This window comes from Bubalus kerabau, chromosome 4, assembly GCF_029407905.1.
Source record: "Bubalus kerabau isolate K-KA32 ecotype Philippines breed swamp buffalo chromosome 4, PCC_UOA_SB_1v2, whole genome shotgun sequence".
NCBI lineage: Eukaryota > Metazoa > Chordata > Mammalia > Artiodactyla > Bovidae > Bubalus > Bubalus kerabau.
Genome location: NC_073627.1, coordinates 143957510 through 143985270, shown reverse-complemented (window position 1 = coordinate 143985270; position 27761 = coordinate 143957510). Strand labels below are relative to the sequence as shown.

The window sequence follows — 27761 nt, the reverse complement described above, 5'->3', positions numbered from 1 at the left end:
TCTCCTGAGTTGCAAGTTTTATGCTCATATCCCCTGAGGTGCTCTGCCGGTTTCCCCCTCCCCTCCCTTCTCCTTCCCCCCACTTTCCCTTCCTTCCTTTTTAGGTTAACAGACTCTGTTTTAGAGTAGCTTTGTGGCTGCTGCTGCTGCTGCTATGTCGCTTCAGTCGTGTCCACCTCTTTGCAACCCCATGAACCGCAGCACGCCAGGCCTCCCTGTCCATCACCAACTCCCGGAGTCTACCCAAACCCATGTCCATTGAGTCAGTGATGCTATCCAACCATCTCATCCTCTGTCGTCCCCTTCTCCTCCTGCCCTCGATTGTTCCCAGCATCAGGGTATTTTCCAATGAGTCAACTTTTCGCATCAGGTGGCCAGAGTATTGGAGTTTCAGCTTCAACATGGGTCCTTCCAATAAACATTCAGGACTGATGTCCTTTGGGAAGGACTGGTTGGATCTCCTTGCAGTCCAAGGGACTCTCAAGAGCCTTCTCCAACACCACAGGTCAAAAGCATCAATTCTTTGGCGCTCAGCTTTCTTTCTAGTCCAACTCTCACATCCATACATGACTACTGGAAAAACCATAGCCTTGACTAGACAGATCTTTGTTGACAAAGTAATGTCTCTGCTTTTGAATATGCTATCTAGGTTGGTCATAACTTTCCTTCCAAGGAGTAAGTGTCTTTTAATTTCATGGCTGCAATCACCATCTGCAGTGATTTTGGAGCCCCCCCCCAAAATAAAGTCAGCCACTGTTTCCACTGTTTCCCCATCTATTTCCCATGAAGTGATGGGACTGGATGCCATGATCTTAGTTTTCTGAATGTTGAGCTTTAAGTCAACTTTTTCACTCTCCTCTTGCACTTTCATCAAGAGGCTCTTTAGTTCTTCTTCACTTTCTGCCATAAGGGTGGTGTCATCTGCATATCTGAGGTTATTGATGTTTCTCCCAGCAATCTTGATTCCAGCTTGTGCTTCTTCCAGCCCAGCGTTTCTCATGATGTACTCTGCATAGAAGTTAAATAAGCAGGGTGACAATATACAGCCTTGACGTATTCCTTTTCCTATTTGGGACAAGTCTGTTGTTCCATGTCCAGTTCTAACTGTTGCTTCCTGACCTGCATACAGATTTCTCAAGAGGCAGGTCAAGTGGTCTGGTATTCCCATCTCTTTCAGAATTTTCCACAGTTTACTGTGATCCACACAGTCAGTAGCCACTGATCTTTTTACTGTCTCTATAGTTTTGCCTTTTCCAGGATGTCATTTATACACAATATAATAGGTAGCCTTTTCAGACTAGCGTCTTTCACTTAATAACGTGCATTTAAGTTTCCTTTCCCTGGTGGCTCAGATGGTAAAGAATCTTCCTGCCAATGCAGGGGACCTGGGTTTGATCCCTGGGTTGGGAAGATCCCCTAGAGAATGAAATGGCAACTCACTCTAGTATTCTTGTCTGGAGAATTCCATGGAGAGAGGAGCCTGGCAGGCTACAGTCCATGGTATCACAAAGAATTGGACACGACTGAGTGACTTTCACTTTTTTCTTTCATGTTAGGGCTTAAAAGCAAATTTCTTTTTACCACTGAATATTATCCGATTATATAGATGTACCAGTTTTTTTATCCATATATCTATTGAAGGACATCTTGGTTGCTTCCAATTTGGGGAAATTGTGAATAATGCTGCTATAAACACTTGTGTTCACATTTTTGTATGGCCATAAGATTTTTACTCTTCAAGGTAAATATCTAGGAGTAAAATTACTGGATTGAGCCTACATTTAACTTCATAAGAAACAGCCAAACTGTCTTTCAAAGTGACTGCACCGTGTTATGTTTCTGTCAGGAGTGAATGAGAGTTCCTGTTGCTCCACGTCCTTGTCGGTATTTGGTGTTGTCAATGTTTTGGATTTTAGCTATCTAATAGGTATGTGGTGGCATCTCGTTGTTGTTTCAGTTTGCAGTTCTCTAATGACATGCGTTGTGGGGCATCTTTTCATGTGTTCTTTGATGAATTATCTGTTAAGGTCTTTTGCCCACTTTTAAAATTGTTTGTAATTTATTGTTGAATTATGAGTGCTTTGTGTATTTTTGGATACAAATCCTTTGTCAGATATGTGTTTCACAAACACTTCAAATCTTGGCTTGTTTTTTCATTCTCTGAACAGTTTTCTTTTGCAGAACGAATGTTTTAAATTTTAATGAAGTCCAACTTATCAATTTTTTTTCTGTCGTCAATTATGCTTTTTGGATTGTATATGAAAAGCCACTGAAAACCCAGGTCACCTAGATTTTGTCCTATATTTCCTTCTGGAGGTTTTATAGTTTTGTGGTTTACATGTAGGTCTATAATCCATTTTGAGTTAATTTTTTTAAAGGTGTAAGGTCTGCATCCAGATTCTTCTTTTTTTTTTTTTTTTGCATGTGTATTTCTAGTTGTTTTAGCACCATTTGTTGAAAAGACTTTTTCTCAGTTGAACTCTTTGCTCCTTTGTCAAAGGCTGCTGCTGCTGCTAAGTTGCTTCAGTCGTGTCCAACCCTGTGCGACCCCAGAGATGGCAGCCCACCAGGCTCCCCCGTCCCTGGGATTCTCCAGGCAAGAACACTGGAGTGGGTTGCCATTTCCTTCTCCAATGCATGAAAGTGAAAAGTGAAAGTGAGGTCGCTCAGTCGTGTCCGACTCTTAGCGACCCCATGGACTGCAGTCCACCAGGCTCCTCCATCCATGGGATTTTCCAGGCAAGAGTACTGGAGTGGGTTGCCATTGCTTCTCTTCAAAGGCTAGTTTACTATATTTGTGTGTGTCTATTTCTGGGCTCTGCTGTTCTGGGCTCTTTATTCTGGTTTCTGCCATATTTGTCAATTACCCTGTCAATACCACAGTCTTGATCACTGAAACTTTATACTAAATCTTGAAGTTGAGTAGTGTCAGTCCTCTGACTTTGTTCTTCATCAATATTGTATTGGCCATTCTGGATCTTTTCCCCTTTCTGTAATAACATTAGAATCAGATTGTTGGCATACACAAAGGAACCACTGAGATTTTAATTGGGCTTGTGTTGAATCTGTATGTAGCTCAAGTTGGGAAGAACTGACATCTTGACAATATAGAGTCTTATCTGCATGAATATGGAATAGCTCTCCATTTAGTCAGATATTCTTTTGTTTCTTTCATCAGAATTTTGTAGTTTTCCTCACACAGATTTTGTACACATTTGTACCAGTGTGTTTAATATTTTTGGTGGTGATGTAAATGGTGCTGTTTTCAATTTCAACTTACAGTTGTTCTTTGCTAATATATAGGAAAGCAATTCACTTTTGGGGGGCTGCGCTGGGTTTTCATTGCTGCATGCAGACTGTCTCTAGTTGTGGAGAACAGGAGCTACTCGAGTGGTGGTGTGTGAGCTTCTCATGGCTGTGGCTTCTCTTGTAGAGCACGGGTTTATAGTGTGCGGGCTTTAGTAGTTGCTGCCTGTGGGCTCAGTAATTGCAACACACAGGCTTAGCTGCCCTGCAGCACGTGGGACCTTCCCAGACTAGGGATCAAACCAGTGTCCCCTGCATTGTAAGGTGGATTCTTAACCCCTGGACCACCAGGGAAGCCCGCAATTCACTTTTGTATATTTTGCTTTGTATCCTGCAACCTTGCTATAATTACTTTTTAGTTCAAGGAAATTTTCTTTTGTGCCTTCTTTTGGGTTTTCTACAAAGACATCACGAAATCTTCAAAGACAGTTTTATTGCCTCCTTCCCAATCTGTCTGCCTTCCATTTACTTCTTTTATTTATTTATTTGGCTGCACCGGATTTTAGTTGTCTTTTATTCCCTTCTTACTGCATTAACTAGAACTTTCAACATGATGTTTTAGAAGTAGTGAGGAGGCTGTCCTTGCCTGTATCTGATCTTAGTGAGGAAGCATCTAGTTTCTCTCAGTTAAGTATGATGTTAGCTTTGGCTTAAAGCATCTAATTTTTCTCTGCTAAGTATGATGTTAGCTGTTTTGCAGATGTTCTTTATACAGTGAAGAATAATTTCATTTTTAATCATTGGCTATAATAACTAAATCAAGCAGACTTGGTTTTAAATATTGACTTTGCTACTTTCTAGCTGTGTTGACCCTGAATAAGTTAATTACACTTTCTGAACCTTGGATTCCTTAGCTTGAGATTAAAAAAAACAAAAACAAAAACACAACAAAACACTTTTTGAAATCATGGAAAGGATTGGAATTGGAAAACTCTAAAATCATTCAGAGGTTCAGTTCAGTGGCTCAGTTGTGTCCAACTCTTCGCAACCCCATGGACTGTAGCATGCCAGGCTTCCCTGTCCATTACCAACTCCCGGAGTTTACTCAAACTCATGTCCATCAAGTCAGTGATGGAAATTGCTAAGAACAGTGGACACATCAAATATGATTCCCCAAACATACAGTGGACACATCAAATATGATTCCCCAAACATTGGGATAGATCTGTGTGCTAGTCAGGAGAGAAACAACCCTCTGACTCAGTGCAGACACACAGCCCATCCTTTAGGATGGAAGCTGTGGAACACTGGAGAGATAACTGAGGTGGAAAACACTCAGAAGAAAAGCGAATAGATGGAACCATTACTGACGAAGCCACTCTGCCTGCTCAGTCACCTTGATCACCCTTCAGAAGACGCCATTCAGGACTTGGGCAGTGGGGAGAGTGGCCAACCTGTCCTGGCTGCTTTATCTTCTTGTGGATGCAGTTTTGTTTTATTTATTCCATGGGACCCCTTTATCTTCCTCAGCCTTGATACAAGTAAGCTGCTAGCTGTGAGGATGGCAGTATATTTCTGTCTCCTCAGAGTATGTAGAGGCTACCACAGAACTGAGGTAGTGGGTTTTGACTCTCTGCCAAAGACCCTGGTGGGTCTAGGTGGCCACTTTTGTCTGACCTTTACTTCTAGCCAGATACTGATTTTCAGGCAGTTGTTTTCCCCAGTAAATGTCTGGCTTTGGTATTTGTTTTGTTATTTTCTAGCTTTTAGGTCACTGCTACAGTCATAACTATGCCCTCTCTTCCCCCACATTATAAATATGTATTGTTTACAAAAATGCCTTTAATCAATCTAGCCTATATTTTCCTAATTATATTAGCCATAATATGCTGATTATTACTATAAAGGAGATGAATATTTAGAATTAGGTCTTCAGCTTCTTGAAACCTTGGTTTTACCTTTTATATTTCTGAAAAGAATAACACAAATGAAAAACTTTTAATTTCTGTGTAAGAACCACAGATTGAACCATGAGAGATTCCTCTATACTTGTTTTCCTTTAAATTTCTCTTCATTTAAACAGCCTTAATATTACTTCTTTCTTCACTGTCTGAGGATGATACAATTTTCTGAATATATGTCACAGCCAGATATGAAATACCAGTTACTGGCTGCAATAGGAAGGAACAATTAACAAAGTGATATATCACTTGCTATTTAAATTCCAATTATAAAAGCTAATTCCTTTCTAACATGATACTCTGTTTTGGTTAAAGCTGTGGTGTCTCCCGAACAAAATGTATGAATTTACACAAATACGGTTGAACTTTTTAAGCATAGATATAAACAGAGCATTTTTTATGTTATTCAATCAAACCATAATCTTTCCTATATCAACAAATGCTTATTCTTCACAATAGAAGCAGAACTATTCAGTTTACCAGTTTCTAGTTCTATCTTTCGTTTATCTGCCAATGAAAGTGAATGGATTGAGGCTCTTAATTCATGCAAGAACTGTAACCACCTGTTCCTAGAAGACACGCACACGTGCATGCTAAGTTACTTCAGTTGTGTCCGACTCTTTGTGACCCCATGGATTGTAGCCAACCAGGCTCCTCTGTCCGTGGGATTTTCCAGGCAAGAATACTGGGGTGGGTTGCCATGCCCTCCTCTATGGAAATCTTCCTGACCCAGGGATTGAACCCATGTCTCTTAGTCTCCTGCATTGACAGGCAGGTTCTTTACCACTAGCACCACCTGGGAAGCCCAGAAGACATGCTCCTGGCAGCAAACTGAGTATGCGGTTGCTCTTTTCGGCCTCACCATTGTCTAGAAGCCCCATTTGGAGTCTCTAGGTATCCACATGGGAATTGGATTCTTCCTTCCCAGGTGGAAGACCCAGCAGAGACTGACAAAGCTGCTCTTCCCTATATGTGCAGATGCGGGGGCCACCCCTTCTCAAGAGCAGCTCCTGCAAGTGAAGAGTTCCAAACAAAGGGGCCCTTTGAACAAGAAACTCACAACCTTTATTACTAGAAAACTAGGTCTGGCAGCCCCACTTCTGTTTGTCAGAGAGGGTTCGTGGGGTGCCAGCCCCAAAATGAACTGTTCCCAGTGTCCTGGTCTGTGCTTCAGATTCTTCAGACCGCTGCCTGTTCCCCTCATCTCAGTGATCCTCCCTACAGTCTGGCCTGTGTTGGGCCCTTCTTCCCTCCAAAGGTCCTAGAACTTCAGTGGCTGGACAGCTTCAGAGGGCAGCTCAAAGCTGTGTCCACTGAGGACTTTTCTGGGCTATAAGGATACTTCTGAGTAGTTAAAGGAAAATTCTTTCAAGGAACCCTTTCAAAAGCCTCTAGTTTGCCTCAGATTAGGGTTGTAAACACATTTCTCTAGGGGTTAGAGAAGTGAGAGAAGTGGAAGACTGGGTGATGATACGTGGAAACGTGGTAGACTGCAGGGTTCCCCCACCATAGAAGAGGCAGTGATCCTGAGCTGAGCAAACCTTCATGGTCTACCTTCCAGACCCTCTACCTTTTCAAGAGCAGCCAGCATCCAGGTATCATGTGCAGTCTCCTAGTTTAAAGACACAAAAACACCGTGCTGGCCAAATAGAACCTGTTGATAGATGGACTTAACCCTGATTCTTTAGTCAGTAACCTCTGACTGTGTTTCACATCAGCACTGTCATTCTCCTTGTGCTCTTCTGCTTGGCTTGAGGCACTGGTTTACCTTCTCACCAGAGGCAACATGTTGAGCATAATAAGCAGAAAGATCAACTTGTAGTGTCAGAAACAACAAGGACTGTTGTTGGCATCCTTGGAAGTTCACACTTAGGATGAGCTTCCTGATTGATGATCTGCAAACACGAGCTCCACTTTCCTTGGAAATAGTTTGGTTTCAAAATGGCTGCAGCAGTTCCAGGCCTCAGGCTTTTATGTAACAACATCCAGAGTGAACAGAAATTCTTTTCCATAAGCTCTTTCAGAAGAGCAAGTGAGAACCATCTCAGAAACGTCAGTCAATTGCTCCTCAGGTCTCATTGGCCTAAACTAGGTCATGTGTCTTTTCCTGAACCAATCAGATAAGGGAGGTGAGAAAACCCTTTCACTAACTCGGCTTGAGTCCAGAAGGTAGTAGTGGCCTATCCTTTCCTGAGGCTCATGCTGTTTGTGTCCACCTGTGTTTGCACATAACGTTTATACACATGCATGTGCATGCCTGAACTGAACAAAATCTGGGTTCTTTTAGGAAAGACAAAGGGGTGTAGGAATGCTGGGCAATTAACCTGTTGACGTCTATGCTAATATGGTTTGTATTTTATATAACTGCCTCTCTTTAGATCTGGTATAATGGTCGATAACCAGTGCGTCTTCCTGCCAGGGTCCAAATTCTAGTAACTGGGGCGCTTGATACTGTTCCCTAATCCTCATACCATTGTTTTATTCTGTCTCTACATAGAGAAAAGGGGGAATATTGCAAATTGGGTTCCTACAACTGCTTAGGCATGTTGGACCTCGGTTTGACACAGGAACTTAACCTTTATGAGTCCATTTTAAAAATCTGTAACATGACAAACTTAACTTTTCTGAGTCCATTTAAAAAATCTGTGACATGGGGAGAACATGAGTTACCTGATAATCTAACTGCTATTAGGAGATTAAATGTATGTAACACAATTCTTGGGTTACAGTAAGTGTTCAGTATATAGTAATTATTATTATTATGTTCATACCTTCATTCCTGAAGTTACCTATTCAAACCCTAAATATTGGTTTATAGCAACACATAAGTATTTTGTGTTGCTAAAACAAAACACTAAGTATTTTGGGGGTTGGTACTCTTTTCCTCATTTAACCAATATCTAAAAGGTAGCAAAATGTCTTGTATGTATGTATAACTGAATCACTTTGATTTACATGTGAAACTAACATAACATTGTAAATCAACTATATTTCAATAACATTTTTAAAATTTATATAAAAAGGAATTCTTCAGCAAAAACAAAAATCTTGACCTGAAGTTTTAGGAATTAGGAATTGAAATGTGCCATACTTTTTCACTGAAGATAAGCCATGGCTGATTTAGTTAGTGGATTTTTCATGTTCTTTTTCTTAAAGCACAAATATATTGTTGTTTTAACCTTGTCATTGAACCAGGGAGTTGAAGTAAATGCACATCAGCAACTGATGACAAGGAGTTAAGCAAAAAAAAAAAAAAAGTTCTTTGTCTCTTTGTTCACTTTTTCTCACATAGAGGCCAATTCTCAGACGTGAATACTGTTTTTCTTAACTTTCTTGTATCTTGGCTATGAAACTGGAGACAAAGATTTAAGATTATGATAATTCTAATTATTAGTAGTAATGATATCTTACATTGGTATAGTGCTTTACAGTTTGCAAAAATGCTTTCATGTTTTACAAGCCACAGATTTTTAAGGTCTGTGAGATTATAGATTGTGTTTTGCTCATTATTTTTCTCTAATTCCTATCCCAATGCCTGTTGTATGACAGATGTTTAACAAATATGTGAATGAGCCTCAAATTAACCCCAGTGGGGTAGATTTGGGATTTATCATTGTTATTCCCCTTTCATGCAAGAAGAAACTAAGTCTCAGAGATTTTATGACTTAAGGCTTTCTAGTACAAACTTGGGGGTGAGGAGGAGAGAGGGATTTTCTGAAAAATAGTCTAGTTTTTGACTGTGAAAATTAGGTTCTTTTCTAATCTGTGAAAGAGAACCCTGAGATAATGTGGGATTACTGGAAGATGTTCAGGGATCACATGCAAAATAAGGATTGTCAAAAAAAATGGACAGAGGAGGTGGAGAGAGGGCCCAGCCCCCTTCACTGTTTGAGGCTCCTGGTATAAAGAGACCCCATACCAAACCCTCAAACATGACAGCCTGGTTTAGGTCAGTGTGTTAAACTCTGGTGAGAAACTAGTACTGGATCTTATTCCCCCAATCTGATTTTGACCAATACTTGTAGAAAACACAGTACAATAAATTACTGTAATTTCTGCACTTATGATGGCCCAGTAACAAAGATTTTACATTCTAGCAAGTCCATAGACCACACCTTGACTGGATTGGTTTAGATTTTTAACACATTAAAAATGTGGTTAAGAATCCACTTGCCAATGAAGGAGGCACAAGAGATGTGCTTGCGATCCCTGGGTTGGGAAGATCTTCTGGAGGAGAGCATGGCAACCCACTCCAGTATTCTTGCCTGGAGAATCCCATGGACAGAGAAGCCTGGCGGGCTACAGTCCATGAGGTCACAAAGAGTCAGACATGACTGAGCAACACAATAGAGCACACAAAAATGTTAAACAACAACATTTACAATATTTTAGGATAGTCTTTGTAAGTGTCAATTCACAGTGTGGACCAGTTTTGGGATGCAAGTTTGTGTATGGTAAACAGATTATTCTTTCAACCCTGAGACTATATAACTTCATTTCGAGATGGCATCAAAAGTCTGTATTTCAGGTGCTTTCTTGAGGTGTGGACCATAACATCCTACTGACCTTTGTAGAAGGCCCTGCTCACACATTTGTGCCCTATTGTTCTCCACATGTGTGAAATGCTGTTGTGATTAATAAATCACAACTTGTGTAACAGCTCTAAGGAAGCTAGTTGATTTTTCTTTACTCTTCAGTTGGCTCTAAAAATATACCTGCTATCTTGTGGGAGAATCAATGAAGTTTTGACATTAAAAAGAAGTCTTTATATTAATACTTGAAATCCTTGGTAACCACTTCTCTGTGTAGACCTTGAAGGATTAGGGTGAAAGTCAACTAATTCTACTATGTTTGAAGAATCTCTAAAAATAGAACTAGGTGTCTTGCTCAAGACTCACTGTTAGTTTCCAGAACCTAGGTTTTCCATGAGAGAAAGCAGTGCCTTGTTTTTTGATTCAGTAGCACTCAGTGTGCTAGACACTGGCTTAGGTAGACACTAAGGGTGTGAATAATGGCCTCTACTATCAGAAACCTCAGGAGGGAACCAATGGAAGGTCTGAGTCATTCACCAGAGTTCTAGGGGCTAGAGGTGTGGGGTAGAACCAGCAATCACCCCTAAGCTCATTCGCTGAAGTGAGGTGTGTGGGACTGGCTGCTGGACTTCTACACTCTTGCATTACTGATCCCCAAACAAACTTTTCCAACTCTTGATACTGGGCCCAGGTGGTCTTTTTGTTTAGGCAAGTGCTGGGCTTCATGCACAAAAATGAGACTGATAGGAATTTCCATGACTTAAGAGCATTGTCATGCTTTCCAGGGAGGAGTGGAACAGAGCAGAACATGAAGATGTAAACTGGCTTCCTTGGCACCAAGGAACAACACAAAGGAAGCAACACAGAGCATCTAGAGATGATGAGATTGGCCGACAGCCTGCAGATTCTGTTTCTGTTTCAGATTCTGAGCAGTTTCTGTTCTCTAGGCTGGAAAAATCTTTGATCTTTCTGACTTAGGAATAGACAATTCACGGGGAAAAATTGGCATTTTTTTTTCTTGAGAAAAAAATGTACCTTCTGGATACAGATACAATTTTTGCACTCTTCCCAGGGACGGGGGAGCCTGGTGGGCTGCCGTCTATGGGGTTGCACTGAATCGGACACGACTGATGCGACTTAGCAGCAGGAGCAGCAGCATATTGGGAAAAGTTCTCTAGACCAGTGCTTCTCAAACTTGAATGAGCGTATGAATAACCGAGAGATCTTGCTGAAGTGTAGGTTAGGTTCACTTGGTCTAGGACAGTGCCTGGAATTCTGTGTTTCCAACAAGCTCCCTCCTAAGTCATGCTGAGTTTGCTACAATATTGCTGGACTGAGAGTGGTGCTTTGAGGAGCACAGACCTGGAATCCACGGGGAAGCCTAGACCCATGGGAACTGGCCTCATCTGCCTTGGTGGGAGGCATTGATCCCTGTTTCTGATGGAGTTGTATTATCCAATCACTACATTGTCTGCAGTGGTGTTTCCTTCTCTCAAGATTCTTAAGTAGTCAGAGATATTGCTTTAGAGTATATATTGGTTGCTGTGCTTAATCATTAAAAAAAATCTTTGTTGTGCTTTGGAGTACTACTTCTTCAGGGCACAGTAGCTGTCTTGCATAATCAAGGCCTGTTCAATCGCCCATCTTTACAAGGCATTGCCTTAACCCACAGGTCTTGTGTGTCTCGCATATGTTGGGGGTAGTCCACCATAGTAAATTCTGCTGCGGAGAGCTTGGCAATCTAATCATAGAATGATGAACTTGTGTTATGTTCAGTGACTTGATCCTGCAGCTGCATCTAAGATGGACGGGTTGCAGAATACATCTTTGAAAGGTACTATATCCATTGATTATATTCTGGACATCAAGTGTAGCTGTCATCAGATACAGCTTGTCATTTGAGCCTCCTGGTTTAAAAACTATTACAGAAATCTATACATTTTGACGTTTTGTCCCTTTTGAGCTACATCAAATGGGTTCTGTTAGAAAGAAAGAAAAGGTTAAAAGCTCATCCAAATTTATACTCAAAAGTGATTTCAGGAAAATTGAGGCTTCACATCAGAGTACGTGCTTATAAGCACTAATCCTTTGTTCAGTGCCCTGCATCCCAGGCCAGTGAATGACTTCTTCATCTGGTGGTAGCGGTTTCTAATGAAAAAATAATCATGTAGCATAGACCAAACCAATCTTCCAAAATTGTTTTAAAGTGGATTGGAAGAGTGGCTCACTTAAGGTCTCTGATTTCTTCATTTACTTTTGTAGGTCACATTCCATCCCTACAACACTCCATGGGTCTGTCAGCGACTTTGATTGAAGCAGAAAGTTATCAAATATCCTGATGAGGGCTTGGAAGAGTCCTTGTTATTAAGGAGTTTTGTTGTAATGGTATTTATCTTAATCAGATTTGGCGGATATGTCTCTTACTCATAGAACTTTAGAGGGAAAAATCATCTAGCCAATTTAGAATCTAGTCCAGCCAACTCATTTTACTGATGTGGAGACAGCTGGGAAGTTTGCTCAAGGTCACCCAGACCTATCTCTGAATTCCAGTCCTGATTTTCCCCCCAAACCCTGATCTACCACATGCTTTTATATGTTGATTTATGGATGTGATGTGTCTGTGAGGCCCGAGGCAGCAGGTTTTCCACCTTCCCTGATGGGAATTGGGGTGGTTCCACTGATACATTCATTGCATTTCCTTACGATCTAGACCTTGTGTTCTAGCAGAGTCCCAGTAGGTTCACCAGTGCTCTAGAGAGGCAAAATGACACAGAGCCCAGATTCTGCAGCCTGGTGGTCTAGGTCAAATCCTGCTTTGCTCCATACATATTTTGTGACTTTGGGCAAGCCACTTAACCTCTCTTTAGATTTAAAATGCGGACCTTCCTTGTAAGGCTATTGTGAAGAGTGAATGAATGAATACTACAGAGCAGTTGGAGCAAGCAGCCAGATGTGTAGTATGTGGAATTGTGTGTGGTTTTGCAAACTATGGGTCTCTACTAGACATTGAGCTATGAAATCAGTATTCTAATCATTAATAGCATTCTAGAAAGTAAGTAGCAATACTAGAATTAAATAGTTAAGTGTGCTGCATCCATGCAGGGCATTGTTTGGTGTTCTTTTGGTTCCTTTTTTGGTGTCCCTTTGGTTTCCTGTGTGTGTGTGTGTGTGTGTGTGTTTGTGTGTGTAAAATGGCTCACAGTGTGAAAATGAGTTTCTCACTGTGGATTGCACTCAAGAGTTTGGAAGCCCGGCTCCAGAGACTGGAATGAGTGAATTGATTTCTGTACCTGCAGCCCTATCGGAGTGAATGAGGCACATGTTAGACATGAGTGTACAAGGCAAACTCTAACTGAAACATAAACGTGCTTCTTTTGCAGAGGGAGACCAAAGGGCAGTTTCTTATTGACCACATCTGCAACTACTACAGTTTGCTGGAGAAGGACTACTTTGGCATTCGTTATGTGGACCCAGAGAAGCAGCGGGTAAGAGTAGACCACATCTAGATCCATTTTGGGGAGGCACTCAGCCTTTGAGGGTGCTGAATAGGTTCTTCTTAGAACAATTGTGATACATTTGATCTCATAATTATTGATCACATGGTTATTGACCAGCCCGGGGCATGTGTATATATGTCTTTGTATGTATAAGAGTATATAAGAGTTTGGCACTGTTCTCACTGGGCTTATTGAGGCAGGGGGAAGGGAAATTTAACTGTAAGCCTTTCCAGAAAGCTGATCCCACCTGACTGAAGAGAGAATGTTCTTGTGCCCTTTGAACCTAGAGTTTGCCAAAGCTTCTCAGACAGTCATTACATAAAAATCTCATTATAGAGAAAAAGCCACCTTTCACTATAAAAAGCCATTGTTAGAGCAGGGAACAAGGAGGTGATTGCCTGATGGGCACGAGGTTTTCTTTTAGGGTGATGAAAATGTTTGACACTTGATAGAAGTGATAGATATACACCATTGTGAGTGTTTTAAATACCACCTAAAATGTATACTTTAAAATGTTATGTTAGTGACTATTGCCTCAATTAAAAAAAAAAATAACTTTGGCAGATAATGGGTAAAGTTGCTTTGAAAAGTGTTAGTTGTTCAGTTGTGTCTGACTCTTTGTGACCCCATGGACTGTAGCCTACCAGGCTCCTCTGTGCATGGGATTCTCCAGGCAGGAATACTGGAGTGGGCTGCCACTTCCTCCTTCAGGGGATCTTCCTGAGACAGGGATTGAACCTGGGTCTCCTGCATTGCAAGCAGATTCTTTACCATCTGAGCCACCAGAGAAGCCCAAAAGTTATTTTGAAGTTTTCTCCTTAGGAACCACCGAATTTGACAGCCCCCATTGTATTTCTTGGAGTAGGAAATGGCAACCCACTCCAGTATTCTTGCCTGGAGAATCCCATGGACAGAGGAACCTGTCAGGCTACAGTCCATGGGGTCACAAAGAGTCGGACACTACTGAGTGACTGAGTATATTGTATTCCTATTCCTGGACACATGTATCCTTTCTGGCCTCTGTTGGTGCATGAGTAGTCTTGCTTTTTGAGCGGGGGTACCAGTCTAAGAGTGTTCAGATATGACATCTGCCAAACTCACAGTGATATGTGTCCCTCACATTGAAAAGACCCCAGGAATCTCCATCCCAGCTCCTACCACCTAGGGCTTCTCATTCCTGCATGGGTCCCAGCTATGCGTAAAAAGGCCCTGTATCTGCTCCAGTCTCTGTTCTTACCCTGCTCTATTGATAAGCATGGCAGTGTGTGAAGGGATCAGCTGGGGGTGACTACCCTTTTTAATTTGCTCTCCTCCTTTCCAGTGACCCTGGTCATTTTCCTATTTCTTTTTCCCCTCCTGTTTCTTGGTTTTGTGTTTACTGACCTTATACAGTGAGGGAGAGGCTCACAGAGTGTATTTTTGTAAAGGAGAAGGATATTGAAGGGATAGATTAGTTTTCTGAAACATGGAGAATCTTATTTGCATTTCAGTAGGACCTAACCTTCTATAAAGGGATATAAGGCAGTGGCTCAGAAGAAGGAGGTTTTAGTTTCCTGTAGCACTTGCAGGAACCCTTGAATTAACCAAGTATTTACCTGAATAAGAGGAAGGTGGCAGGACACTGTGAGGATGTGGGACTGCTGAGATCGCGGAGGGGATTGTATGGTGTTTACTGTTGAGTAACAGTGACTCCCAGACTAGCCCTGCAACTAAGTCAGTTTAGGTGTTTGCTAAAATCGGTTAGTATGGACCTCCTGAATCAGAATTCCTGGGGCCAGGGCCAGGAATAGGTATTTTAATTCATCTTGATTCTAATTTTGATGCAGCCATCCTAGCTTTGACTTCTGACCAGTGTTGGAGACTATGGCATAAAGATATTCATAGACATAATTTCTTATGGCCTATGAAGATATTACTTTTGTATGGAGAGAGTTCAAACCTATGTCTCTTGCGACTCCTGCATTGGCAGGTGGATTCTTTACCACTAGTGCCACCTGGGAAGCCCATGGAGAGAGAAACCGGCTCAAAAACATGGTTACTTGCCCAAGGCCCTGTGGGTAACGAGTGATGAAGTAAATACTTGAATTTAGAATTATGGTTCAGAGTTCCCCTGGCCACACAGATACTATGAACAACATCAGTCATCTAACCACTGCTGAAAATTATTTTTATACAAAATTAACAGCCTACCTGCAGAAGTAATTCTAGCTACCATTAGTTGAGCATTTATCATATGTGAGGAATTTTACTCATATGGTCTTTAGTCTTACCCCCAGAAGGGGAAAACTGAGGCCCAGAGATACAATTATGGCTAGTAATTGTAGAAGGAAGAATGGTATTTAAAGCCACACTATTTCCATTTTATCTCTCAAGTGAAAATTTGAAACACAGCCTAGATTAGGAACCTGTGAATCCTTTTTGTAAAGGGCTATACAGAAAATATTTCCAGCTTTGTGACTGATAAAACTTCTGTTGCGGTTCTTAGTAATTAAATTCTAATGGAAAATGGCCGTAGACAGTGCCTAAATTAGTGGATGTGTGTGTGTTCCAGTAAAACTTTTTCTCCAATGAAAGTATTTCACAAAAAAGACAGTTTGCCATAGTTTGCTGACCCTTGGCCTAGACAATAACTGGATATCACTTAAATGCATAAGCCTTTTTTGTCCCTCTTAACCCTCTCACTGGGGAGATTCTGGATAAAACATTAATAAGCAAAATCTTTCAAATTGGACTCAGATATAAATATGAATTCATGTTCTTAAATATACAGAGATAAGTACAGAAATAAAGATGTATGTGTATTAAGGTGGATAGCTAGTATGTATACGTATATTTCCAAGTTCCATCCACGGAGCTGGCTTGGAGGCAATGATACCACAGTAGTAATGAGCACACCTAGCTCTCAGATCTTGGTTTCAAACACCATGTTAATAAAAGGAAGAAGAGCTTCTTGCAGAAATGGCTGATTCTAGAGCCAGCATAGGGAAATAACAAGGTGAGCCTGGAGCATCATGTGGCACCAGGAAATTTGAGAAAAAAAAAAAAAAAACAAACTCAAAAAACCAAAATGTAGAGCACTAGGAAAGGCACTGAGCCAACATGAAAGAACTGCCAATGACCGGAACTGAAACAACGGAAGTGACCAAAACAGTAATAGTACTGAATTATAATCCATAGAATAAAATAAATATTCATGAGTTCATACTGATATAAATAAATAACTGAATAGATAAATAAGAGGAGGAGAAGTGGTAGCTCTTCCTTACAGAGCAGTTCCAATTAATAAATATAGAGAGAATGAGAGAAATAAAAAGCCATTAATGGAGTGCCAAAATAATAATTGCCGTGGGCAAGATCCATTGACAAATGCTAAAATTAGTGGATAAAAGTTTGAGGAGAATCAAGATATTTGTGCAGTCTCAAGGTATCCTCTTCCCCAACCCACTCTCAGCCTGGTATTTTTTAATTACAAGAGGAAAAAGAAAAGCTTTATAGTGGAGAAACTTGGCAGACATCACTTTAACCAAGCAATCAGGATTAACATCAGCAATAAAAACCCTTACCAACATCATGGACTCCCAGATACCAAGCACTGAGAAGGGCACTGTTTCTCGGTGGTATTCTTTGCAATAATGCATAATTTCATTCAAATCTTGAGGGAACATCAGACAAACTAAAGGGAGAGACATTCTCCAAAATAATTCACCCACACCCTTCAAGAATGTTCAGGTCATGAAGGACAAGGAGAGATTGGGAAACTCTCACAGATTAGAGAGCTACATCAACTAAGACAATGTGGAATCCTGGACTGGATACTGGAACAGAGAAAAGTGTAGGAGTGGGAAAACTGGTGAACTCCAGGTTAAGTCTGTAGCTTAGTTAATAGTATTGGGTTAATATTAGTTTCTTAATTTTGACAATTGCTCTATGGCTATATAAGATGCTAACACTATGGAAAGATGAGGCACCTTTTCTGTATGTCTAAAATTATTTTTTTAACTTGAAGTTTCTGGGTTATGTGCTTACTGTTCTTTATATTTTGATGTGACTTAGCTTAATTTTTAGTGTTCAGATTCAGGTAGTAGATTAGTGGAAAAAATAAGGGCCACTCCAAAACAAAGCCATCTTCTCTGATGTATTCACTAAATTGCTTAGAGGGTTGCCTGAATAGTTCTGTTTTTCCTGTAATTTAGCTGTTATTGCCTTTTGATTTTTGAGGATGCAATGTGAGTGTAACTTCCACATGGATTGCAGAGTAGTTACTATACAAAATTGTATGAAATTTGTACTCAGAAAGAGGCTTGGACTTTTTACCTAGAAAGATGCTTGGACTTTGTAATCACATGGATGCAAATTAAATCCCATCTCTGTTGGTTAATAAGTGTGATCTTGACCAAGTTATGAGCTTCTCTGAGTCTTTGTCCTGATTATTAATATAGATAACAACACCTACATATGAAATTGATATCGGAATTAGATATGATATGTAAATGCTTAATAAATGATATATATGGAGTACATAGCATGTGTTATTTTTATTATTGATATTATTACTATTACTATGTATTAGCTGGGCTTCCCAGATGGAGCTAGTGTTAAAGAAATTGCCTACAAATGCAGGAGACATAAGAGACATGGGTTCAAGCCCTGGGTCAGGAAGATCCCTTGGAGGATGGCATGGCAACCCACTCCAGTATTCTTGCCTGGAGAATCCCATAGACAGAGGATCCTGGCAGGCTACAGTCCATAGGGTCACAAAGAGTCAGACATGACTGAAGTGACTTAGCATCCTTGTACACATGCATTAGCTAGGTCTAGGTGAGGCAATTACATGAGGAAATACAGCCATGATTGGCAAGTCTAAAACCTAGAAATGTTAACGATAACGTCTTTCAAAGGCAGGATGGCCATTATTATGATCTTTGGGGAGACAAGAGGGAGGAAGAGAACCTTGAATAATTAAAAAAGGGCTCAAAGACACAGTGATATGCTGATATGAGAGTCTTAAGCAGAGATTAGTTGACAAATGTTAGTTTGGTTTTTGTTTGTTTTTAACCAGCTCGTGTGCTTTATCTCCATGGAAAATATTGAATTATTTAGATAGAAAGCTAATCAAGAAAAAATCAAGTTAGTTAGAAAGGCTGATGTGGAACTTATTCTGTTGTGGGAGTTGGTGGTTTGCCCACAGCTCTTCACAATTTGATTTACAGTACACTATTGTGGAATATTAAATATTTAGCACTATTACACTTGGAATACCATATGTTTGACAAGATGTCTTGTGTCCCATATGCTGTGAGAGCGGGGAGGACTGAATCAGTAAGTGATGACTACCTTTACTATTTAATAGCAAAGGCCCAGAATTTCCATTATTTTAAAATACTGATGTAAGAAGGGACAAACTGAATACTGGCCAATAAAATCCTCTCTAATGCCCACTGAAGTTATCTTCTAAAGAACTCATATAATCTTAGTTGCTTAAGACTAGGAAGAAAGTGAGTAGTATTCTCCTCATTTACTGAAAGAGAAAGCTGAGGCTACAAGTGTGGAAGTCTTGGGAGAAATAATTCCAGAAGAAAAAGATCCTACTTGGCTTATCCAAGTATTTTTTTCCTAAATGCAATCTTTCTACTACTTCTGCTCAGGTGCTGAGGTAACTTCTCTTTGGAAAGATGAAGTTTTGAAATAATTAATTGGGTTTCATATTTCTAGTTCTGTGGCTTTGATTTGTTATGTTCATCCTCTGGATTTTCCTGCTTACTCTTCCACACTTCCCCTTTCCCCAAACCCAGCTAGGGAAGTCACCCCCACTGCTTTAGAGCTAAGGACGTGCTCTAGCCAGCCAGAGGAGGAATTATACCAGGACTTTGATGTAGGTAGTTGGTTTATAGACTTCAGGGAGACTGAACCCAATGCTTTTGATTTTTAACTTCCCTATCTCTAAGCATCTGTTTAACCCACTTACATGAGTGCCATTGACTTTTCTAACTTAAGGGATATTCTGAAACTTACCCAAGGACAGCAAATTTACTTTGTAAAATACCTCTGGGGCAGTCTTTGCAAGCACCCTTGTTTTAGGGCATTCTGTGTCATGTGGCCATTGGACGTCCTTTCTGATAGGATGACCTAGGAAATCATGGATGCAGGGACATGCTGAACTTCCTCCAAATATAATTACAACCTTGAGGTTTTTGTGTTGGCAGCCAGAAAGAACTAGTGAGCCTATCAGTGAGTTTTGTTAACAATGGGAAAAGACCTTGCCTATGTTAGAGCAATTTGCTTTTGTTGGAGGTACCTTTGGGGGAGGACATGGAATGGAAAAAGAAACAGGCCCAGTGATTTGAAATTTCACTCTGGGGATGGTGCCAGGAAGCTAGATAGCATTATGTCCCACCAGCTGCTCCTTCCATTGAAAGGCTGCTTTCTGCTCCTGGGGAAATTGCTTCACAGATGCTTGAAACTAGGAATGAGAGGGGCACCTGAGATCTAGGACATCCCTAAACTGACGAGGAGGGCTGTACTTCTGCCTCAAGTCATTGGTCATGAATTGGTCTACTTAATGAGTCCTCTTTTTTAAAAAAAAAAAACAAAACATTTTTTAAATTAGAGGATAATTACTTTACAATATTGTGATGGTTTTTGCCTTACATCAACATGAATAGAAATTAGGTATACATGTGTCCCCTCCCTCTGGAACCCCCCCTCCCATCTCCTTCCAATCCCACTCCTCTAGGTTGTCACAGAGCAAATGATTCCTCTTTTATTTTTAAGTATCAGGGGTATCAAAAATCAAGATTACTTGGATGTCTGTTTTAGGAGAGGTATGGACAAGTAGGAGTCAGCGAACTAAAATGGACTGGAATGGGTGAATTTAACTCAGATGGCCATTATATCTACTACTGTGGGCAGGAATCCCTTAGAAGAAATGGAGTAGCCATCATGGTCAACAAAAGAGTCCGAAATGCAGTACTTGGATGCAATCTCAAAAATGACAGAATGATCTCTGTTCATTTCCAAGGCAAACCATTCAATATCACAGTAATCCAAGTCTATGCCCCAACCAGTAACACTGAAGAAGCTGAAGTTGAATGGTTCTACGAAGACCTACAAGACCTTTTAGAACTAACACTGAGAAAAGATGTCCTTTTCATTATATGGGACTGGAATGCAAAAGTAGGAAGTCAAGAAACACCTGGGGTAACCGGCAAATTTGGCCTTGGAATACGGAATGAAACAGGGCAAAGGCTAATAGAGTTTTGCCAAGAGAATGCACTGGTCATAGCAAACACCCTCTTCCAACAACACAAGACAAGACTCCACACATGGACATCACCAGATGGTCAACACCGAAATCAGATTGATTATATTCTTTTCAGCCAAAGATGGAGAAGCTCTATACAGTCAGCAAAAACAGACGGGGAGTCAGATGGGGAGCTGACTGTGGCTCACATCATGAACTCCTTATTGCCAAATTCAGACTTAAATTGAAGAAAGTGGGAAAAACCAGTAGACCATTCAGGTATGACCTAAATCAAATCCCTTATGACTATACAGTGGAAGTGAGAAATAGATTTAAGGGTCTAGATCTGATAGAGTACCTGATGAACTAAGGACAGAGGTTCATGACATTGTACAAGAGACAGGGATCAAGACTATCCCCATGGAAAAGAAATGCAAAAAAAGCAAAATGGCTCTCTGGGGAGGCCTTACAAATAGCTGTGAAAAGAAGAGAAGTGAAAAGCAAAGGAGAAAAGGAAAGATATAAGCATCTGAATGCAGAGTTCCAAAGAATAGCAAAGAGAGATAAGAAAGCCTTCCTTAGCGATCAATGCAAAGAAATCCAGGAAAACAATAGAATAGACGAGAAAGACTAGTAGATCTCTTCAAGAAAATTAGAGATACCAAGGGAACATTTCATACAAAGATGGGCTCGATAATGGACAGAAATGGTATGAACCTAAAAGAAGCAGAAGATATTAAGAAGAGGTGGCAAGAATACACAGAAGAACTGTACAAAAAAGATCTTCACAACTCAGATAATCATGATGGTATAATCACTCACACTCACCTAGAGCCAGACATCCTGGAATGTGAAGTCAAGTGGGCCTTAGGAAACATCACTACCAACAAAGCTAGTGGAGGTGATGGAATTCCAGTTGAACTATTTCACATCCTGAAAGACGATGCTGTGAAAGTGCTGCACTCAATATGCCAGCAAATTTGGAAAACTCAGCAGTGGCCACAGGACTGAAATAGGTCTGTTTTCATTCCAAACCCAAAGAAAGGCAATGCCACAGAATGCTCAAACTACCGCACAATTGCACTCATCTCACACGCTGGTAAAGTAATGCTCAAAATTCTCCAAGCCAGGCTTCAGCAATATGTGAACCGTGAACTTCCTGATGTTCAAGCTGGTTTTAGAGAAGGCAGAGGAACCAGAGATCAAATTGCCAACATCCACTGGATCATCAAAAAAGCAAGAGAGTTCCAGAAAAATATCTATTTCTGCTTTATTGACTATGCCAAAGCCTTTGACTGTGTGGATCACAATCAACTGTGGAAAATTCTGAAAGAGATGGGAATACCAGACCACCTGACCTGCCTCTTGAGAAACCTATATACAGGTCAGGACGCAACAGTTAGAACTGGACATGGAACAACAGACTGGTTCCAAATAGGAAAAGGAGTACATCAAGGCTGTATATTGTCACCCTGCTTATTTAACTTCTATGCAGAGTACATCATGAGAAATGCTGGGCTGGAAGAAGCACAAGTTGGAATCAAGATTGTCGGGAGAAATATCAATAACCTCAGATATGCAGATGACACCACCCTTATGGCAGAAAGTGAAGAGGAACTAGAAGGCCTCTTGATGAAAGTGAAAGATACCTGTGACAGATTCATTTTGATGTTTGGCAAAACTAATACAATTATGTAAAGTTTAAAAATAAAATAAAATAAAAAAAAAGAAAGTGAAAGAGGAGACTGAAAAAGTTGGCTTAAAGCTCAACATTCCGAAAACGAAGATCATGGCATCTGGTCCCATCACTTGATGGGAAATAGATGGGAAAACAGTGGAAACAGTGTCAGACTTTATTTTGGGGCGCTCCAAAATCACTGCAGATGGTGATTGCAGCCATGAAATTAAAAGACGCTTGCTCCTTGGAAAGAAAGTTATGACCAACCTAGATAGCATATTCAAAAGCAGAGACATTACTTTGCCAACAAAGGTCCGTCTAGTCAAGGCTATGGTGTTTCCAGTGGTCCTGTATGGATGAGAGAGTTGGACTGTGAAGAAAGCTGAGCACTGAAGAATTGATGCTTTTGAACTGTGGTGTTGGAGAAGACTCTTGAGAGTCCCTTGGACTGCAAAGAGATCCAACCAGTCCATTCTAAAGGAGATCAGCCCTGGGTGTTCTTTGGAAAGAATGATGCTAAAGCTGAAACTCCAGTACTTTGGCCACCTCATGCGAAGAGTTGACTCATTGGAAAAGACTCTGATGCTGGGAGGGATTGGGGGCAGGAGGAGAAGGGAATGACAGAGGATGAGATGGCTGGTTGGCATCCCCGACTCGATGGACATGAGTTTGGGTGAACTCCGGGAGTTGGTGATGGACAGGGAGGCCTGGCATGCTGCAATTCATGGGGTCGCAAAGTGTCAGACACGACTGAGTGACTGAACTGAACTGAACTGAACTGATGGACAAGTAACCTGGCTTTGCAGGAAAAGACTTCGGGTATTCAGGTTACAAAGAATATATCACTATCATAACAGCTTGAGAACCAGATTTGTTGTCAGTAATTTAATTGTGGTCCAATTTATTAACGCTGACAGATTTTGAGAAATTGTCATATTCTTTCAGAAGAAAGCAGAATTTGATGTTTAACTAAAATGATTGCTTGCCAGTGACTCTATCTACATATTCCTGATGTCTTCTCCTCGGAAGGAATGGGATGCCTGATAAAGAGGTTGCAATCTGAAAGTCACTTAACCAACTGAGATATCATAACTGATATCAAATTCATGAACTGGTCATCTTGTTCAGGTCAAAATGCAGAAATAAGGAAGCACCTCTGGGAATATGCAGAGTAGGAAGACACTGAGCTCACTTCCTATTGTGGGCACATCATAATTATAACTGTTAAAGGGCAGCTATGTATGAACGGAGAAGGCAATGGCACCCCACTCCAGTACTCTTGCCTGGAAAATCCCATGGATGGAGGAGCCTGGTGGGCTACAGTCCACAGGGTCGCTAAGAGTCATACATGACTGAGCGACTTCACTTTCATTTTTCACTCTCATGCATTGGAGAAGGAAATGGCAACCCACTCCAGTGTTCTTGCCTTGAAAATCCCAGGGACTGGGAAGCCTGGTGGGCTGCTGTCTATGGGGTTGCACAGAGTTGGAAACGACTGAAGCAACTTAGCAGCATGTATGAAAACAAGCTGATGGAGAAAAGATCTTCCACAATTAGAGATACAAAGAAAGAACCACAACGTGACAGGTAGAAGGGGTGGTTACACAGAATGGTCACACCCAGGGGAGGCAATCCAAAAACAGGAGGATAGTCACAATTGTAGAGATTTTCTTCAAGAAGTTTAAAGTGTATGACAGGGATGGTTTGGTATACATATTCATTGTAAAAGGAACCCCCACCCCTTTAAATTAATTAACATATTCATCATCTCACATATTTACCTTTATCTGGGGGGAGTAGTGAGCACATTTAAGTTTTACTGCCAGCGAATTTCAATTATATAATACAGTGCAACTATAGTCACCATGTTATACTTGAATTCTTAGACATTATTCCTCTTATAACTGAAAGCTTATACCCTTTTACCAACTTCTCCCTTTGTTTATTATTATATGTTTTCTGATACGTATTTCTAGTTATGAGTCTGTAAATATTCTTATCTTTATTCAACTGATATAGTGTATCTTAATTGCACTCAACTCACACACTAGTAAAGTAATGCTCAATATTCTCCAAGTGTGAACCGTGAACTTCCAGATGCTCAAGCTGGTTTTAGAAAAGGCAGAGGAACCAGAGATCAAATTGCCAGTATCTGCTGGATCATCAAAAAAGCAAGAGAGTTCCAGAAAAACTTCTATTTCTGCTTTATTGACTATGCCAAAGCCTTTGACTATGTGGATCACAACAAACTGTGGGAAATTCTTCAAGAGATGGGAATATGTATGAGAAATATGTATGCAGGTCAGGAAGCAACAGTCAGAACCGAACATGGAACAACAGACTGGTTCCAAATCGGGAAAGGAGTACGTCAAGGCTGTATATTGTCACCCTGCTTATTTAACTTCTATGCAGAGTACATCATGAGAAACGCTGGGCTGGATGAAGCACAAGCTGGAATCAAGATTGCTGGGAGAAATATCAATAACCTCAGATATGCAGATGACACCACCCTTATGGCAGAAAGTGAAGAGGAACTAAAAAGCCTCTTGATGAAAGTGAAAGTGGAGAGTGAAAAAGTTGGCTTAAAGCTCAACATTCAGAAAACTTGGACCATGGCATCCGGTCCCATCACTTCATGGAAAATTAGATGGGGAAACAGTGGAAACAGTGACAGACTTTACTTCTTTGGGCTCCAAAATCACTGCAGATGGTGACTGCGGCCATGAAATTAAAAGCTGCTTGCTCCTTGGAAGAAAAGCTATGACCAACCTAGACAGCATATTAAAAAGCAGAGACACTGCTTTGCCAACAAAGGTCCATCTGGTCTAAGCTATGGTTTTTCCAGTGGTCATGTATGGATGTTAGAGTTGGACTGTGAAGAAGGCTGAGCACCGAAGAATTGATGCTTTTGAACTGTGGTGTTGGAGAAGACTCTTGAGAGTCCCTTGGACTGTAAGGAGATCCATCCAGTCCATCCTAAAAGAAATCAGTCCTGAATATTCATTGGAAGGACTGATGTTGAAGCTGAAACTCCAGTGCTTTGTCCACCTGATGTGAAGAGCTGACTCATTTGAAAAGACCCTGATGATGGGAAAGATTGAAGGTGGGAGGAGAAGGGGACGACAGAGGATGAAATGGCTGGATGGCATCATCAACTCAATGGACATGAGTTTGAGTAAACTCGGGGAGTTGGTGATAAGGAGGCCTGGCATGCTGCAGTCCATGGGGTTGCAAAGAGTCGGACACAATTGAGCAACTGAACTGAACTGAAACCTCATTCAGTAAATTTCTTATTTCAGAGTTTTTCAGCTTTAGAAGTTTCATTTGCTTACTTTTGTATCTTTCATCTCTCTCCTCTTTATGCTGATGCATTCTTTAGGTACATTAGCTATTTTTATTTTTACCATCAGTTCAGTTCAGTCGCTCAGTAGTGTCCAACTCTTTGTGACCCCATGAATCGCAGCATGCCAGGCCTCCCTGTCCATCACCAACTCCCGGAGTTCAGTAAAACTCACGTCCATCTAGTCGTTGATGACATCCAGCCATCTCATCCTCTGTCGTCCCCATTTCCTCCTGCCCCCAGTCCCTCCCAGCATCAGAGTCTTTTCCAGTAAGTCAGCTCTTCGAATGAGGTGGCCAAAGGACTGGAGTTTCAGCTTTAGCATCATTCTTTCCAAAGAACACCCAGGGCTGATCTCCTTTAGAATGGACTGGTTGGATCTCTTTGCAGTCTAAGGGACTCTCAAGAGTCTTCTCCAACACCACAGTTCAAAAGCATCAATTCTTCGGTGCTCAGCTTTCTTCACAGTCCAACTCTCTCATCCATACAGGACCCCTGGAAACACCATAGCCTTGATTAGACAGACCTTTGTTGGCAAAGTAATGTCTCTGCTTTTGAATATGCTACCTAGGTTGATCATAACTGTCCTTCCAAGGAGTAAGCGTCTTTTAATTTCATGGCTGCAATCACCATCTGCAGTGATTTTGGAGCCCCCCCAAAATAAAGTCTGACACTGTTTCCACTGTTTTCCCATCTATTTCCCATTAAGTGATGGGACCAGATGCCATGATCTTCGTTTTCGGAATGTTGAGCTTTAAGCCAACCTTTTCAGTCTCCTCTTTCACTTTCATCAAGAGGCCTTCTAGTTCCTCTTCACTTTCTGCCATAAGGGTGGTGTCATCTGCATATCTGAGGTTATTGATATTTCTCCCAGCAATCTTGATTCCAGCTTGTGCTTCTTCCAGAAGTTAAATAAGCAGGGTGACAATATACAGCCTTGATGTACTCCTTTTCCTATTTGGAACCAGTCTGTTGTTCCATGTCCAGTTCTTTTTTTTTTTTTTTTTTTTTTTTATTTTTAAACTTTACATAATTGTATTAGTTTTGCCAAACATCAAAATGAATCCGCCACAGGTATACATGTGTTCCCAGTATCACTTTTTTCTACTCTTTGAAGTTGTTATTGTTTGCCAGGCAGAATGTTGGGACCTAGGGAAAGCTCCTCTATTTTTGTTTTGTTTTGTTTTGTTTTGTTTTGTTTTTTTCTGTTTTTTTTTTAATTTTTATTTTATTTTTAAACTTTACATAATTGTATTAGTTTTGCCAAATATCAAAATGAATCCGCCACAGGTATACATGTGTTCCCCAACCTGAACCCTCCTCCCTCCTCCCTCCCCATACCATCCCTCTGGGTCGTCCCAGTGCACCAGCCCCAAGCATCCAGTATCGTGCATCGAACCTGGACTGGAAACTCGTTTCATACATGATATTTTACATGTTTCAATGCCATTCTCCCAAATCTTCCCACCCTCTCCCTCTCCCACAGAGTCCATAAGACTGTTCTATACATCAGTGTCTCTTTTGCTGTCTCGTACACAGGGTTATTGTTACCATCTTTCTAAATTCCATATAGATGCGTTAGTATACTGTATTGGTGTTTTTCTTTCTGGCTTACTTCACTCTGTATAATAGGCTCCAGTTTCATCCACCTCATTAGAACTGATTCAAATGTATTCTTTTTAATGGCTGAGTAATACCCCATTGTGTATATGTACCACAGCTTTCTTATCCATTCATCTGCTGATGGACATCTAGGTTGCTTCCATGTCCTGGCTATTATAAACAGTGCTGTGATGAACATTGGGGTACACGTGTCTCTTTCCCTTCTGGTTTCCTCAGTGTGTATGCCCAGCAGTGGGATTGCTGGATCATAAGGCAGTTCTATTTCCAGTTTTTTAAGGAATCTCCACACTGTTTTCCATAGTGGCTGTACTAGTTTGCATTCCCACCAACAGTGTAAGAGGGTTCCCTTTTCTCCACACCCTCTCCAGCATTTATTACTTGTAGACTTTTGGATCGCAGCCATTCTGACTGGTGTGAAATGGTACCTCATAGTGGTTTTGATTTGCATTTCTCTGATAATGAGTGATGTGGAGCATCTTTTCATGTGTTTGTTAGCCATCTGTATGTCTTCTTTGGAGAAATGTCTATTTAGTTCTTTGGCCCATTTTTTGATTGGGTCATTTATTTTTCTGGAGTTGAGCTGTAGGAGTTGCTTGTATATTCTCGAGATTAGTTGTTTGTCAGTTGCTTCATTTGCTATTATC

At 40.8% G+C, this 27761-nt stretch overlaps 1 protein-coding gene across 21 annotated transcripts in view; it reads left to right on the top strand.

Annotated features, from left to right (window-relative positions):
• FRMD3 (FERM domain containing 3) overlaps positions 1-27761 on the top strand; it is a 396931-nt gene that overhangs the window by 187758 nt on the left and 181412 nt on the right. For all 21 annotated transcript variants that reach the window (XM_055578891.1, XM_055578904.1, XM_055578895.1 and 18 more), the window contains one exon: positions 13120-13224. In XM_055578891.1, the coding sequence (XP_055434866.1) occupies positions 13120-13224 (105 nt within the window). The remainder of the gene's footprint in view (positions 1-13119; positions 13225-27761) is intronic.